The sequence below is a fragment of the Lycium barbarum genome, chromosome 1 (genome assembly GCF_019175385.1).
Source record: "Lycium barbarum isolate Lr01 chromosome 1, ASM1917538v2, whole genome shotgun sequence".
Taxonomy (NCBI): Eukaryota; Viridiplantae; Streptophyta; class Magnoliopsida; order Solanales; family Solanaceae; genus Lycium; species Lycium barbarum.
In genome coordinates, this window is record NC_083337.1 from 132,260,975 (window position 1) to 132,278,719 (window position 17,745).

Here is a 17,745-nt window from a genome sequence, read left to right on the forward strand (position 1 = left end):
CGTGAGGTTTGCGATCGGCAGCTAGTTATAAGCATATTCAGTGAACCAACATGTTGAGATTTATAAGAAGTGGTGTGGTGCTACACCGTTGGGAAAGTTCGTAATATTCCACAGTGAATGAGTCAGTGTGGTTTAAGAGAAAGAATTGTGGAATCCCTATCAGGTAAGGGCCAGAATTATATTTTCGGGAGGAACCTTGCTCGTGGTAATACAATGTGATTGCAAGTAATATTGACGGGACAATTTGTGTAAGAGCTTTTGGTTATTAAGGACCTGGGGGTAATTGCGTGAGATTTCGAGCGACAGTGTAAGATTGGATACTTTCGAAGGATTTACGGGCATATCGAGGTGGTATTATGAGAGGTTTGATGGTTATGTAATTATTAAATGGGGCATTAGGTTTTGCGTCGAAAAGTTCAGTTATATATCAGATTTGCATATCAGGTAAAGGTTGAGAAATATGAAGATTGAATTTGTAAGGTATAGTTCTTCGGTACTAAGTTGATAACTAGGATAGGACTCTACTTGTGGAGTTGAAGGTGATGGGCAGGATTTGTTATGCGTGGTATGGCTGTGATTGGTTTCGAAACTCAGAGTCGGTTCTAATGATTATTGGTGGTTTTCGAGAGTTGTGCATTCATTCAGGGTCAACATGGTTTGAGTTAAGCTTAGCGGTCTACAAGTATATTTCCAGGAAGATATTTAAATATTCAATGCATTTCGGCTCAGGTTCAAGGTAAGATAGACTTACCGAGCTTTGTTAGGATGTCCTAGTAGAATTGATGCTACTTTCTGAGAACAGTTACTTGGACAGGATAACGGTATATAATGAGCCTAGTACAGATTTGAGAATGAACTGTTGTTCGAGAGGTCTTTATAGTGACCAGCTGAGTTCCGACAGACTTTGTTCGATGAGATATTTAGTGGTATGGTTCCTGTTGATTTGAAGGTTTAGAAGACTTGGAACTAGCCAAGTTGACTGTCAGTGAGGTAAGTTTTGATGGAATTGCATAGAGAATTCAGGTGAATCGAGAATTCATTTCTAGAAAGAGTAAGTTATGGTTTCGGGCTTGTGCTGTATGTCTATGTGTTTCTAAGAAATCACGGTGCGAGTAACGGCTTTAGAAGATGTGGGAAGAAGAGTTAGCAGAACTAGAGTATTTTATCGGTTCAGAATGGGCCATGGTTTGTGACTATGTTTCAGAGGATTGCGTTGGTTTGAGAAAGTGTTTGTGGGGTCTATTGATCACGTTCAGAGTTGCGGTTTTATCAATCAGAGTATTCGAGCAAGCAATTCGTTTATTCGAGTATCAGTTGCGATAGAAATTCGAATACGGGGATATGAGGATTGGAGGTTGAGCTAAGTTTGGAGAATTGTGACTAGTAAGTGAGCCGAGGTGCTTTGGCCTGTTTGAGACTACCGGTTGTTGGACCCTTGTTCTTTGAATTAGTTTTTTCACTAGATCTGTTGAATGTTCATCCGGTTTTCCATGTTTCTGTGTTGGAGAAGTACCGTTGTGGTGGTTTCTGCATCATCCGTTGGGGTTCAGTTTTGTTCGGGGAGAATCTTTCCTGTAAGGAGAAGTCTGACATGCGTGGCCGATATTCCCAGTTGTTTACTGATTAAGGTATTTCCCGCTTCTTTCTCTTCTCCGCTCGAGGACGAGCGACGGTTCAATTAGCATCTGATATAACAACCCGTTTGGTCGTTATAGTCTTTCTGGCATTTTCGCCCTTTTTCGAGCTTGGTTAGCTCATATTTGACCTGAGGGAACAGTTGGCATGATTCCTGAGGTGTCTAGATCGAATTCCGACAACTTTTTGTGTAACACGGGCTTAAAATGAAAACGAGTTGACCCAAAGTTGACTTTTGGGTAAACGGACGTTCTTCGAAAAATTGACTTTTGGGTAAACGGACTTGGGTTAGGAAATTAGAATTAAGGTATCAGGGATTGACTCGGTCAACAAGACCTCCGTTAGGAATTCCGAGGCCACGAGCGCGTTCGTAGTGTATTTTTATGTGTGTCTATGTGTGTTGTATGTGAGCAGATGGCTTCGGAAATTAGTCGGAAAATTGAATTGAATTTTGAAACTTGGGTGGAGTTTTGGTGTTTCATGCCCACTTTGGCGGCACCAGCATCACGGCAGCTGTACCGCTGGAGCGGTCCAAGCCAATTGGGCTTGACCGCTGAAGCGGTCAAGGAACCGCTTGAGCGGATCCGCTGAAGCGGTTTGAGTGACGGCGGAAGCGGTGATCAGGCAGTGACTGAGGTATTTAAATGATATAAAACCCCATGTCTTTTCATTCATTGTTATCCGAAAGTGGTTCATATTGGGAGCATTTCTAGAGGATTATTGGTGGTAAGCTCTCCTAACCTTCTTGCTATTTCATTTTTCTTAATCATCTTAATGATTCCTCTTTCCTTGTTAGCCCTTAGTAATGGAAGATTAAAAGTGGGTTTTGATTAGGGGGGTCAATGGTACGGTTCGAACGGTTATTTTATAAAATTTATACCATACCAATTTTTCGGTTATTTCATTTTGTAGAACCAAAATTAAACCTTTTGAAACCGTCCCATCATCTCGGTTTCTCTTTGGTATCGGTACGGTTCGGGTCGGGTAATTTTCGGGTTTTTTTATTTAAACAAGAACATCATGTTATATTCACTGATGAAAGTTTAGATACGATAAGAAAACATGAAAGACGACAAGAATAAAAATTGATTCCACTATTTTACGGTAGTGTAAAAGAACTATATCTACTAAGATTAAGTATCCACTAAGAGATATTTAAAATCATACTAGAGGAAAGATATCTAATACTTTGTAGGTTTCTATCCAAGTTCATTGGAATACCTTGTATCTTACAAGATAGTTACTACTCGAGGTGCTAGAACTAATTTAATTTTGAAAGAAGTAGTTAAAAAAAGTTAAGCGTAGCAGTAAAAAAAAAGGTTAAGCATTGTAACTTTAGGTGTTAATTATGTTGCCGACTTATTGTCGTTTTCATCATCCCTAATCCAAGGCCAAGATTTTAATATTTTATTATATTTAAATTTAATATAGAATATATTTTACACATATAAACTTATTCGGTAAGGTTCGGGTTTTTTTCGGTTTCTTTTTATAAAATTAAAAACCAACCTAATTATTCGGTACGGTTCTAAATTTATATAAAAACCGTCGGTTTTATTAAAAGAAATCTAAAAATCGGTTCGGTACGGTACAGTCGGTCGATTAAATCAGTTTTTAGAAAACTATTGACACCCCTAGTTTTGATGGAGTTTATGCTAGATTATGATGAATCTAAGGCTGTTAATCATTTATATCCCATTATTAGTGTTGAATTCTTGAATTAAAGGGTTAGGGTTTATGCCCAAATTTGGGAGTTTTGCTTCAATTTCGAAATTAGAGGATTTCATGAGTTAAATCAACAATTAGTGGTTGGGTTATGATCACCTTGTGCTTAATTTGATAATTTGCTTCTGAATTTCCTGTTTTCACCTTGTGAGCCCCGTTTCCCCAAATTCTAGGGTCGAATTTGACCTAAATTGAATGATAGCAATATGAGTATCGTTCTTCGTGATTTCTAATCTAGATTTCAAATATGTTTAGACTACTTTGATTCTGAGGTTCAGTGGAAGGGCAAGGCAAAGGAATGAGTAGTTGGTGTTTGCGGTTCGGCCATCCAGGTAGGTTATGGCTTACCCTTGGTGAGACTTTATGTAACGAAGCATATATTTAGATTATATTGTCAGAGACAGCATGTAAACCTTCGGTTATGAAGTTGGGATGGATATTGCCTTAGGTTGGGCCCTGTTGCGTGATTGGGGCTAGCCACCCCGTTGTGTTGTGACTTGATCGTTCTATTGTGTTGGCTTGATGCCACGTGTTGTTAGTAGATATTGGAATCTGTTGTCCATCTTGATTGTGATATTGTAGTATCTTATGGCTTGATGTTGATACGAGGATAGAGTTTTATATGACTTGTGTAGTCTTCACTGATATTGTTGGCGTACCCATGTTGGTACTTGTGACATTGCTTAAATTATTGGCGTACCCATGTCGGTACTTGTGACATTGATTATATTTTTGGCATACCCATGTTGGTACTTGTGATATTGATTAGATTATTGCTGTTGATACATGCATTGCACACATTCTCATCCATTCGTGATACACTGTTTATACTTTGATGACACTTGATGAAACACTGTGATGAGTTGGGCTCTATTTTTACTTGAGTGACGTAAGAGTCCGATATCCTATGTTCGTCCCGGAATCGTGGATTGGGTGAATTGATACTTGATGAAAACTCTTTTTACTTGAGTGACGTCAGAGTCCGAAATCTGATGTTCATTCTGGAATCGTGGATTGAGTGAGTGCATGGTCTCCGCGGGTCCCCCAAGATGGTGGCGGTGAGAAACCCTCCGAGCAAAGATTCAGGACGGGTGGCTCTTAGACTTCGTGAGTCACTTTGGGTTGTGCTACCGAGATGTCGATATTTCCGTCCGGAGTACATTTGTACACAACATTGCATGGCATTGCATTGCATTCATACATTATTGCATTGCATTGCATCATGACTTATATTGAGATGATTTGGTGTTTTACTTGTGATGTTGGTTTCGAATTGGACATATTGAGACTTGGTACAATTGGGTTTAGATGCTCTATTTAGGTGATGACGTGTACTTGGTACTGATTATGTTGGGTTACACTTGTCGATTTATCTGCCTATCTTGCTTTATTGTTTGAATTATGTTAGTTATACTTAGTTGGCCGATGATACCTACCAGTACCGTTGTTTTGTACTGACCTACGCTTGCTGCATTCTTTTATGGATGCAAAGTATTAGAGAGGTTTCACTCCTTCCCCCGTGGCTGATTGACGAGGCTGCTGTCGAATCATTCCAGGGTGAGCATGATGACGGCCGCTGCCCGGATGTTCTTTCCTTTACCTACTTATCTTACTCTTATTTCGGGACAGTTGTATTATGAGACTTTATCATCTTTCAGACTTGTAGTATTTAGTTAGTGCTCTTGTATGAATTAGACCAGATCTATGGGTTTGTATTTAGTATTTCCGCACTTTATCTTATATGGATGATTTGAGACTTATTCTATATTTATTTCTTCCCCTTTTACTTAAATTGGTTATATTGGGATAAAGGTTCGCCTATCGCGGTGGGAATAATAGGTGCCTGCACGGCCTAGTAAAATGGGTCGTGACAAACTATTTGCTTGAAGCGTAATAGTTTCTCACTTTACATTCTGTTTGCTTGATGTTCCAAATGCTGCAGGAACAATTTTCTTGCGTCAACTTTTATTGATCAAATATCTCCACATGTGTGAAGTTGATAAATTGAAGTTCTTTAGCTACTGATATTGTTCAAGTATTCTCCATGCTACATACAATGTGCTGAACATTTTCTTTTGCTTAGCTTCTTTAGAGACAAAATTTGATTACAGTTTTAACATTTTATTTTAGGCGAGAAGTAGTTTGATATAGCTCGTTGATTAACAGATAAGCCGACCAATAATCATAAAATTCAGATCAAACCAATCGAGATCTTATTAATTAGATTAGCGAATTAGTATATTTAAAAACCGATAACTTGTAAGCTGAATCGTTAAGCGTAAATATCGAATCGAATCACAATTCTGATTTTTTTGGCTTTTGCTTGCCAAAACTAATAGTAGGCTGAAATATACGTTGTATATAGGTAATAAGTACCCCAAATTAGGAGTGACAACATTAGCTCATGAAAACATGATCTGCTTAAGTTGTCCATATTTGGGCAGACTATTGACCCGCCCATTTATCAGTTCAGCCCATAAAAAATTGGGCTGATATTTTGCCCTAATTGAGTATGAAAAATCTTGTCAAAATATTTTCAACAAGACATTTTTTATTCGATATGTTATTATAGTCATAGTAAAGAAAAATAATAATTTTATTATTCGGTCTCTCAATTTATGTGATACTTTTCGTTTTCGGGAGCCAATACACTAAATTATGAACCTAAATTGGATTAGATTAACTCAATATTTTAAGATTAGTATTTATATATGTAAAAGTTACATGAAAACTCATATCAATTTTATGAAAAATTACATCTCATTAATACATTGGTCAAAGTTCATGCAGTTTGAATATCGAAAAGCGAAAAATATCACATAAATTGGGACATAAAGAGTAGGTACCAAAACTTTTTAAAATAACAAATAAAGAAACTAAAACTTAATAAAAATTAGGAAAAATGAGTTATGATCTGGTTTTTAGCTAATTTCAGCCCTAATCCACCAAAGTAACTTTTAAACAGATCTATACCGTATGCCCAAAGTTAGTCCAACCGCCAATTTGAGAGTCTGGAACCAAAATGCCCCCAAAAAAATCATTTTGAACCAAAATATCCCAACAAAAAAAAAGTTACCAAAGTACCTTTAGCGCAGTAAAATACTGCGCTATAGCACTTCACGGAGACGGAGCCGTTAAGTGCTATAGCGCAGTATTTTACTGCGTTATACAAATGTTTCTCTCACATATAACGCAGTAAAAATACTACGCTATAGGACTTTTTCTCTCACCTATAGCGCAGTAAAATACTGTGCTATATCACCCCGCTAAAACCCCGTCGGGTTCCACCACTGGTCCCTCCAGTGGCAAAAAGATTTTTTGAAAACGCCATTGGAGGCGAGCCAAGGTGGTCCCCACATCCAAAAAACGTCGTTTTCTATTAAATTTCGTCCGGAAAGTTTAGATTCTCAGTATATTCAAGTCAAAGAGCAAGATTCTAAGTTCGAATTTTGGGAAAAAGTGGCGTACAACTCGATTAAAATAACTCTATAAAAAATCTTCGATTAAGGTTTTCTACTATGAACTTTTGTTAATATTTTGTTATATACATTATATTGCATGCATGTTTAACATTTAATCGTCGTTAATTTCCAAAAAAAAAAATCAACTTTCATTTTTTTTTGTTTGATCGGGCTGGACAGTGGCTTTTGCCACTGTTCCGTTTTTTTTTTTTTTTTTGTTTAATTCATTATTTGTTAAATGTTTATGAATTGTTAATTTGTTAAATGTTTATGAATTGTTAATTTGTTATATGTTTATGAGTTGTTAATTATTTATGAATTGTTAATGAATTATTATTTTGTTAATTGATTATTTGTTAAATATTGTTTGTGAATTGAAAGAAGTTGATTGGTAATGAATTATTTTGTTGTTAACACTTTGTGTGGATGATTGTTATGTATTGTTTTGACATTTATCGTATTGTGTTGTATTGTATAGGACCAAATCAGTGGTTACATAAAATAGGACCTTTCGTCGTTACATAACAATAAAATTAAAGTAGCAATCAAAGCAAACATTTTATTTAAACTAACAACATAATATAATACAATAGGTAACAACCATCCAAACAAGTTGTAAATGATTATGAAATGTTAATCTATATAATTTTAAAAGCGTGAATATATATATTAAATAAAAAAAGATTATCTTAAAAAGAATAGTTAAAGTTCTTCTTTTCATAAATACATAATCTAACGAAAAAAATGTAAAGTTTGTAGGAAAATATGTGGTCGACGAATATACTCTTTTAGTTTAATTTTATCGTAGTTGTGTTGGCTATTTGGTCAACTAAAAATATATCACATATTCAAAATAGAGTTCCAAACAAATATTACTGCTGAATTTCGATTCCCAAACTAATTAACTTAACAAGTCTTTGCCATCACATAATTCAAAAGTAATTAACTTAAAAATCTTTGCCATCACATATGTGTCCTTACTATCACATATTAAATTTACTGCATATCCCATGTTAATTATTCACAAGATATAATACTACATAATTCACATATTCCCTACAAATTATTAATTAGTTAATATAATTTATCTTTCATTTCAAGAATAATGACTAATTTAGTTTATACAGACCGGACTCTTTCATGGATCCGAATGTTCCCCCTGGGCCCGATGTTCCCCCAGCGCCCGATGCTCACCCCGGGCCCGATGATCACCCGGGGCCCGCTGTTCACCCGAGGCCCGCTGATAGATCAGTATTGTCTTTGCAAGACAATCATAGGTCAGAGTTATTATGGGCCGGTACTATAGGGATATCTACTAGGCTCCGTCCCCGTAGGCTGCAGAGAGCGTGGGCTCTTTTACGCGAGCACCCCCCACACCCTCGCGTGTTGGAGATATTGTTTCGGGGCGGCATCTACCGTTGCGCGTCCGTTGGTCGGGTACAACATGATTGGGCGCTCATCACGGCCATGGTTGAGCAGTGGAGGCCAGAGACACATACCTTCTATCTTCGCACTGGTGAGGCTACGATTACACTTCAGGATGTGGAGGTCCTCTTTGGATTGCGGGTAGATGGAGAGCCACTATACACTCGGTACGAGCCTCCTCCTGGTCAGACGTGGGTGACAGAGTTGACTAGGCTCACCCAATTTGTGCCTGATGCCGCGGCCCAGATATCGGGACATAGTCGGGTTCAGCTTAGTGCACTCTGCACTTATTTGGAGGGTCTGGATCCGGTTGTGGACGACACCCCGCAGGACGATGTTGATCGTCATGCCCGTTTGTACCTGCTTATTATATTCGGGGGCATCTTGTTCCCGAACTCATCGGGTGCCTTTGTCAATTTACGTTATTTGGTTTTCTTGGAGCATCTGGACCGCTTGGGAGACTACAGCTGGGGCGGTGCTGTTTTGGCGTATCTTTACAGATGCCTGTGCTGAGCGTCTATTGGTGCAGTCAGAGATGTGTGTGGATTTTTTTCTCTTCTCCAGGTAATATTTTAAGTGTGCGTTCCTTTAATGTCAACAAACCTCTTGAAAAGATGACTAAAAAATCGTATTTTCTAATATCGCTTACAGTTATGGGCGTGGGAGAAGATGCTGCCTTTTCAGCCCGTACCTAGGCATCACCTCGAGATTGACATGCCTTATGCGAGGAGGTGGACACCGACTTTTGATCGGGATGTGGATACGCACCACAGTATTCTTCCATTCCGGGACCAGCTTGATCACATGATGGACGATGCGGTAAAACTATTTAAATTTACATTAATAATTTAATTAAACGTCTTTTCTACTTGGTGATCACTGATTTGTATTTATATGTTATGCAGCTATTTATACGGACGCCGTACGCTGCTATATTAGATGGTTTGCCCCCCTTCTGTAGGGCAGGTCAGAGGGTTTGGAGGTCGCGGTGTCCATTGATACACCTAGACATCATAGAGGATCACATGCCCGAGCGTGTCTTACGACAGTTTGGGCATACACAGAGTATACCCCCTGATGTCCGTCATGAGCTCCGACACTACCAGCGGGATGATCGGGCTTCCGTTGATGATGATTTTTTGGCTTTCAAGGATGTCCAGCTCCACCGTTGGGAGAACAGGTTAGGCACTTTAGCGATGGTTGGCCATTTGACTCCCATTGAGCATTACATGCGCTGGTATCATCAGATCACACACCGATTGATCGGCAACCCAGCTTTGCGTCCCCTTAGGGATGTAGGATACTCAGCACTCGCGGGGCAGTACGAGGCATTGGTAAATTTATCGTATTTAGATTTATTTAATTGCATTAATTGTTACGTTTTAAAAATATACTTTTTTGTTTCTGTTAAACACAAATGCAGCTGGTGGCCGTACAGCGTTTACGCATCTTGGGGTTAGAGCATATGCCTTACCCTGGGCTTGCGGGGATTGCCGCGGAGATGGTTAGGATATCCGAGGATGGTATCCGGCAGGCAGGCGAGATTAGGCGCATGGCGGAGCCTGTTCCGGAGGCTGAGTATCAGGGAGCACCGGGTGCTCCCAGAGGAGGAGGCCGTGCTAGCAGAGGACGCCGTGCTGTCGGAGGACGCCGTGCGCGTAGAGGACGCGACGCTGCTGCTAGAGGACTTGGTGGTGGAGGACACCATCTGGTAGATGAGGCGGATGAGGCCGATCCCATTCTAGAGGGCGTTCACGGTCTAGTCCATTCGCAGCCGTTCCAGGCCGGTGGCAGCTCACCTGGGGACTCACCTACGTTTACGCCGGCGGTCTTACTTGCTGAGATACCCGGGTCTTCATCACAGCCGAGCCAGAATGAATACATGGAGGAGCGTGATAACGTTGATTGGGCGGCGTTACGCGCTTCATTAGCTGATGAGCGGCCTGTGAGGAATTTAGAGGGAGCCCAGATTCTTGACTTCGATGAGTTTTTGATCCCGGTTAATATTTAAAATACTTATTTGTTCCTTTAATATTATTTATTTTAAATATATATATATGTTACTCATTATTTAGTAATATTTTATATTTTAGGATTCAGCGCCAACAGGTCCACCAGAGCCACCCACTCAGGCATTTTCTCATGGGCCTGCCGAGACAGCGATGTCTTCCCATGTGACTGTCGAGCCACATGTAAGCTTTTAATTAAAATTAGTTTTATTCAATATAAGGTCAATATTTAATATACATATTTGATCATTTAAAGTACTTATTTTAAATATGTATGTTACTTATTATTTCATTTTTTTCGTATTTTAGGATTCGGCGCCAGTGGGTCCACAGGAGCTGCCCATTCCGGAGCATTCTCATCAGCCTGCCGAGGAAGAGGTGTCTTCTCATGAGACTATCGAGGCGCATGTAAGTTTTTTACTTAAAACTAATTTTATTCAATATAAGGTAAATATTTATTTAATTTTTATAACCTTTACTTGGACTTCGAACAGCATCTCGTCCAGGAGACTACCTCATATTCACCACCACACCCATCTCAGGAGCCTACAGACCCATCTCAGGAGCCTAATCATGCGCCCGTTGACACACAGGTTTGATTAAATAAATAACGTTAATGTATTCAATAAAAATAAGAAATGGTACTAATATTTATATACTTTTCAGGTTCATCCTTCGGCGCCTGCGGTGGCCACTCCCGACGAGGAAGAGGTCGAGTTTCCAGACCCAGCTCAGCCTGAGGTTCTGAGCGTGCTAGCGGGACTAGATCCCAAGAAGAAGCACGTTCTAGTTAAGGGCGCAAGAGCTAGGGGAAGAGGAGATGATCATGATTTGGAGCGCCCGGTTATTCAGAGGAAAAAGGGTGATGGAGACGATGGCGAGGGCAGTGGGGATGGTATGAGCCTTAGGCCTAGGGATAGTCTCCGGCATACTACATGTGGGACCCATCCTCGATAGTGTATATACATTAGTGTTATACAATTTATCGTAAATATTATCTATATTTTGCATATTTATAAATATTATCTTAGTCTTTATTATTGTTTATAGTTTCACATCCTAAATTGATAATAAAAAAAAACGTGACTCATTCGAAATAAAGTTAAGCATTAATTTAAAACTAAGACGAAACCCTAAAAGATAAATAACTTAAAGCTAATGACTACAAGTCTTCAAATAAAAAAGGACTTCGAGTACTTTTCAACCACTAAAACGACAATCCAAAGTATTGCGTATTGTTGATGTGTTGAACCTATTTTATTAATTGAATAAATATAACTAGAGTTCTATATAAAATATTGAAGTTTCGGAATCTCAAAGCATGATTAATATACGGCTAAACTACGTAAAAAAGATAAACTACGTAAAGAGGAGTGAAAATGTGATGATATGGAAAATGACGGACTCCTATAGCGCAATATTTTACTGCGTTATAGGTGAGAGAAACATTTGTATAGCGCAGTAAAATACTGCGCTATAGCACTTAACGGCTCCGTCTCCGTGAAGTGCTATAGCGCAGTATTTTATTGCGCTAAAGGTACTTTGTTAACTTTTTTTTTTGTTAGGGTATTTTGTTTCAAAATGGTTTTTTTGAGGCATTTTGGTTCCGGACTCCCAATTTGACACCCCTGCCCCTGACCAATATAACTGAGCTAAGCAGATGGATCCCTTTGGGAAAATATATATTGGAGGATAATTACGGCTCCCTATGAGCACCATTCATTTTGGAAACTGAAAGGCAAAGTGTGAAATTTTCTCTGCATCATCTCCAAGGCTTCAGTTTAACTTTATAGCCTCCAAGATTTCATGGTTGGGTCTTAGCTCTTTTTGAACAAGAGCCACACACACAATAAAGAGGGAGTCCATATATGGCTGCTTCTTTGAATTCTGTTATGGGCTTTCACTCAACTGTATGTTATCTTTTCATTTTCCCTTATAATTACTTAGACCCCTTTATTTGTTCTAATCATTCTCTTTTATGATTTCCTTCTAACGCTTCATTGCTTTGCTGTTTTTGGGTTTCATGTACTTAGTGTAAATTACAGAGGGAGTAGAAACAAGAATTTATTTTCCTTAATGTGTAAGTTATAGATTAGGATCCCTTAGATATTGTCATGATACTACACTTGTTAAATGGAAATCACAGTTAGCGAAATTTCTAATCAAGTGCTGTGAAGGAGCAGGCGAAAATAGAGAAGAGCTGCAAGCAACAGAGAATTGGGTGGTAGGCACTAAACAACACAAATCAAATACTCGCTCCGTCCCAATTTATGTGGCATCGTTTGACTAGACACGAAGTTTAAGAAAGAAAAGAATGACTTCTGAAATTTGTGGTCTAAAACAAACCTCAGACATTTGTGTGACTATGAGTTGTTTCATTAAGGGTAAAAGGGAAATTTTAAAGTTAAGTTGTTTCTAATTATAGAAAGGTGTCATTCTTTTTGGGCTACAATAAAAAGGAAGGTGTGCGACATAAATTGGGACAGAGGGGGTAGTGTTTAATGACGAGTTATTAAAGTCTGGAGCAGAAGCAGATGCTCAGCGGAAGGAAATGACCACTTACATTAAGAAAGTATAGATGAAGCTCTAGATGTGTCTAAAGGCCTAATTTCTCGACCAGACGAATCACGGTGGTGGAATAAGGAGGTGCAAAGAGCTTTTAAAGTAAGAAGAGAGTGTTACAGGAAGTTACTGAAAGTTGAAGATGCAGAAACTTTCCAAAAGCCTAAGAGAGCTAAGAATGAAGATAAAAAAGATGTTAGAAAAGCCTAAGTGATTCTTTTACCAAAAGTTACGAACCCGAGAAGGGGAAAGAAATTCATAAACTGGCACATTTAAGAGAAAACAGAAAAGAGAGGTAAAGACTTAAATCAACTTAAGTTTGTTAAAGACAATTGTCGATAAGCTTTGACATGAGATAGTGAAATCGAAGAGAGACGGAGAGGCTATTTTGATCGATTATTTAACTCAAATCATGAGGATAACTTTAAAGATTGTGCGTTCGTTTAAGAGAGGAACCTTGCTGTACTCGTAAAATTAGATTTGCCGAACTGGTAAATGCTATGAATATGAGGATTAGACCATATGGTATTCCTATACAGGTTTGTGAATGCCTTGGATAGCCCGGATAAATACGGTTTATCAAGCTATTCAAAGTTATATTAGTAGTTAAAAGATGCCAAATAAGTACTAAGTACCTTGTTTCGATATATGAGAACAAATGATCTATTTATAGTTGTACGAACTGTCTGGTATTAACCTAATGAGTCTCATAGGACTAAATATTGGAAAAGTGATAGCTTTTGGGCACTATAAAAGTCATAGAAAACCAAATTTGGATTTATGTCGTTTAAATCCACGGTGGAGGCTATATTCTTCTTCAGAAAATGAAGAAAGTTTACAATGAAAGAATCAGTTATCTCCATGTGACATTCATTGAGGTACAACATATGATAAAATGTCAAGATAAGTTCTTTCTTGGGTGCTGGAGAATAAATGAATTCCCATCAATATACATAAATTTTGTAAAGGATATATCAGGATCCATCACACGTGTAAGAACAAGGGGAGGAGATATATAAGATTTTTCCGTATATGTGGTTTTACACCAAGAACTGCTAGACTCTATACCTTTTCTCTACCATAGTTATGGATTAGCCGACCAATAATATAGTGTTAGCTGTTCGTAGACAATGTTATGTTGATGACACTAGCAGAGAGTTAGTTGAACTGTGGAGAAGCAATACATAGAGTAAGAATTTTAATATAAGTAAGTTAAAATATATGCACCGCATGTTTAGCCAACGTCAGAAGAATGAGGTTCAGGTGATATTAGATTATGTTGTGATGCCTAAACACTAATATTTCTGATATCTACGCTCAAGTCTCTGAGGAAAATAATGTGATGAAGATTCAACACAAAATTAAAATAGGTTGGTTGAAATGGAGTGTTTGGATAAGAGTTGTGTGCGACAGGAGGGCCTTATCAAAGAGAAAGGATACAACAACAACAACAACATACCCAGTGAAATCCCACAATGTGAGGTCTGGGGAGGTTAAAGTGTACGCAGACCATACCCCTATCTCAGAAGACAGGGAGGCTGTTTCCGAAAGACCCTCGGCTCAAGAGAAATCACAACGAGAAAGGTTAGATAAGCACAAACAGTTCAAAGCAGAATGCAAATGAAACTAAAGAAAGCGAATAAGTCAGAATAAAGCAGTCTGAAAAAAAAAGGGAACAGTAGCTACCACAGATAAATAAGATAATCGAAGTACAAGAAACCACATATAGTAGCAAGAAACAAAGGGCAATAGACTATAGATCGAAACAACGACTACCTACTAGCCTTCTATCCTAATCTGAGTCCTCCAAAACCTCCTATCTAGGGTCATGTCCTCGGTAAGCTGAACCTGCGCCATGTCCTGTCTTAGCACCTCTCCCCAATACTTTTTCGGCCTACCCCGACCTCTTCTGAAACCATCCATAGCTAACCTCTCACACCTCCGCACTGGAGCGTCTTTGCCTCTCATCCTCACATACCCAAACCATCTCAGCCTCGCTTCCCTCATCTTGTCCTCCACTGATGCTACTCCAACCTTATCCCGGATATCTTCATTCCTAATCCTATCTCGCCTGGTGTGCCCACACATCCATCACAACATTCTCATTTCTGCAACTTTCATCTTTTGGACATGAGAACTCTTGACTGCCTAACACTCTGCCCCGTACAACAAGGTTGGTCTCACAACCACTTTGTAGAACCTGCCTTTAAGTTTTAGTGGCACCTTTTTATCACACAGCACTCCTGAAGCAAGCCTCCATTTCATCCACCCCGTGCCAATACGATGTGAGACATCATCATCAATATCCCCATTTTCTTGTATAATAGACCCGAGATATTTGAAACTTCTTTTCTTTGGGATGACCTGGGTACCAAGCCTTACTTTCATGCCAGACTCATGTGTCACGTCACTGAACTTGCATTCCATGTACTCTGTCTTGGTCCTACGCAACTTGAACCCTTTAGACTCCAGAGTTTGTCTCCAGACCTCCAGCTTAGCGTTCACTCCGCTGCGTGTCTCGTCGATCAAGACTATGTCATCCGCAAATAACATACACCATGACACCTCACCTTGAATTCGCCGCGTCAGACAATCCATCACTAGAGCAAATAAAAATGGGCTAAGAGCTGATCCTTGGTGCAACCCCATCTCCACTGGGAAGTACTCCGAGAAAGGATAGTTTCATATAATGGTGGTGACTGGTGAGCCAACAATATTATAGTGGAGCGAATGTTGGGCCCCTAAGGCCCAATATTTCCACAAGTTAGGTATCATAAAAAGTTAGATGCTAGGAGATGTGAGATCAAGCAAGATTGAAAATGATTGCATCGGATAGTTTGTTCAAGTACCACATATAGAGAACAAACAAGAAGAGAAAGCTGTGATCACCTGACTGGAAGTTGTCTCCAATTAAATATAATTTGTAGGAATCCATGTAAGCTTAGTAAATAGCAATATACAATGAAGCGAAATGTCCATATAGGCAATACTAACTAGTCGGGGTTAAGAGCAATCGTCATTGACACACTTACATGAGGTCCGATATTTGACACGAGTCTTTCTACTTTTTGGTTAGAGATTGTATGACAGTTTGGGAGATGTTGTGGTATTTAGGGAATCCTAGCTGTAGTTTAATTTATCCTAAGACAAAAGGGAGTAGAATAGATACGGCATATAGTGACCTCTAAGTGGTTTGTGATTAAGGGTTTCCGTTTTTATCCAGGTGGAGAGTTATGCTCACAATTCTCTTGATTCATGAATATGGTGTTACTTTACCACCACGATTTATTTGTTTCTTCTCAATGAAAGCTGCAGGCCAACTACTGGCATCTCTCTAGGAGTGCCCCACTGCAGAAGGTTTCATACTTCCCATCTTCCATTCAGATGCCAGGGTTAAGAAGATGCATGCCAGTTACTAGGGAGAAATTCTTTCTTTTAGTTGCTAAAAGTGATAGTCTTGAAACAGAAGTTAGTGATAAGGATTCTGGAAATGCTAAAAGCACAAACTCTGAAGCTATTACACCTACTGAATCTTCAAAAACAGAGGGTGAAGTGCAGTCCAGTGATCAAACTAGATTGGCAGTGCAAGAATCCAAAGTTCCAAACGGATCTGTAAATTCCACAAACTTGGAACAGGAAGCATCTTCCTCCAGTCCAAAACCAACCTTAAAGAGATCTCCATTGACAGCAAGAGAGAAACTTAGGGCAGCTAGGGTTCTCAGCCGGTACAATGAATCAAAGGTCTCCTCTAAACCTCAGCTTGGAAGCAAACTAATTGAGGCCCTACGAGAAAGTGAGAAGGGGAAAAAGAGACCTGGACTTCCAGAGGCGCCTACAAATTTGTTCGATGATAGCAAAAGAGGGATGCCAAAACCAGGCTGGACTTTTGAGTTTCCAGGAGGATTTGATGTCTTCCTTGTTGTATTTTCATTTGTATTCATCAGCACAATTATGTTTGCTACAACATACCTTGTGTGGAAAGTTGGTGCTATCCATTTTAACGAGTACTGAGGTAGGTGTTCATGTATAGCTGGTTCCCTTCTTGGGTTTTCGGGACATGGTACTGGTCTAGCCATCCACAAGCACCCGAGATGAGCAGAGTTTTATGTACAACAAATGCTTTCTAGCTGAGAATTGTACTTTTGGCGCTAGTTTAAAGTTCTTTTGAATCCGAAGATCTCAAGTGGGTAGGGATGCCGTATATTTGAATACAAAAGTGTAGCTCTTCAACAATATATTATGGAACTGTCTTATTGCCTTATATTTGGTCTATGATTGTTGATTCATCAAGTTAAATTTACAGTATCTTTGCTTGTTCAAGTGTCATGCGATTGTAGTGTATACCAACTGAATGTCTGCACATTCATGATAATTTTCAAGCGTCTTTATGGTTGGATTAACGTTTTACAAGATAGAATAAAGATCATTATGTCAACTAAAAACCTATTTTTCCCTTTGGTATTTGTAGTTTCTATTCATAATCTTTGTTCCACTTTGATTTTGATAATTCGCTTTGCGTACGCCATTTTTCCAATATTAAGCTGACAAATTTTCCTTGCATGAGCATCCAGTTTGTGTTTGATCCTGTTTGAGACACCCCCTATTGGAGCTGTTGTACTTTAGTATCTCTACAGATATTTTTTGGATGAAGTAGTATCTCTACAGATTTTGTATCAATTTACGCCACATTCTCTGTGACACCGACAATGCTGTAAGAATGCAAGATAATTGAAACGATGGGACCTAGAAAAGAGAAAAGGGGAAGCAGAAAATAATACTCCCTCTGTTTCAATTTATGTGAACCTATTTTCTTATTATTCTATGCCAAAAAGAATAACCTCTTTCTATATTTGGAAATAATTTACCTTTATCCAATGATTTATAGCCACACAAAATATATGTGAATCATTTAACACCACAAGTTAAAA

The 17,745-nt window shown here is 38.9% G+C and overlaps 1 protein-coding gene across 2 annotated transcripts; it reads left to right on the forward strand.

The window, feature by feature from the left end:
• Positions 1–11,932: 11,932 nt before the first annotated feature.
• On the forward strand, positions 11,933–17,078 carry LOC132637932 (uncharacterized). Of its 2 annotated transcripts, none has more exons than XM_060354947.1 (2): positions 11,933–12,165; positions 16,127–17,078. In XM_060354947.1, the coding sequence occupies exons 1-2, from the start codon at positions 12,124–12,126 to the stop codon at positions 16,826–16,828; spliced, it is 744 nt and encodes a 247-aa protein (XP_060210930.1). In that variant the 5' UTR covers positions 11,933–12,123; the 3' UTR covers positions 16,829–17,078. The 2 variants fall into 2 exon arrangements, with proteins under 2 accessions (XP_060210930.1, XP_060210935.1); XM_060354952.1 differs by having other exon boundaries at positions 11,934–12,165; positions 16,133–17,078.
• Positions 17,079–17,745: the final 667 nt, after the last annotated feature.

Coding starts and splice junctions, on each gene's coding strand:
- LOC132637932 (XM_060354947.1), top strand. CDS start 12,124: ATGGCTGCTTCTTTGAATTCTGTTATGGGCTTTCACTCAACT. Junction 12,166..16,126: donor TTATGGGCTTTCACTCAACT/GTATGTTATCTT, acceptor TCTCAATGAAAG/CTGCAGGCCAACTACTGGCA.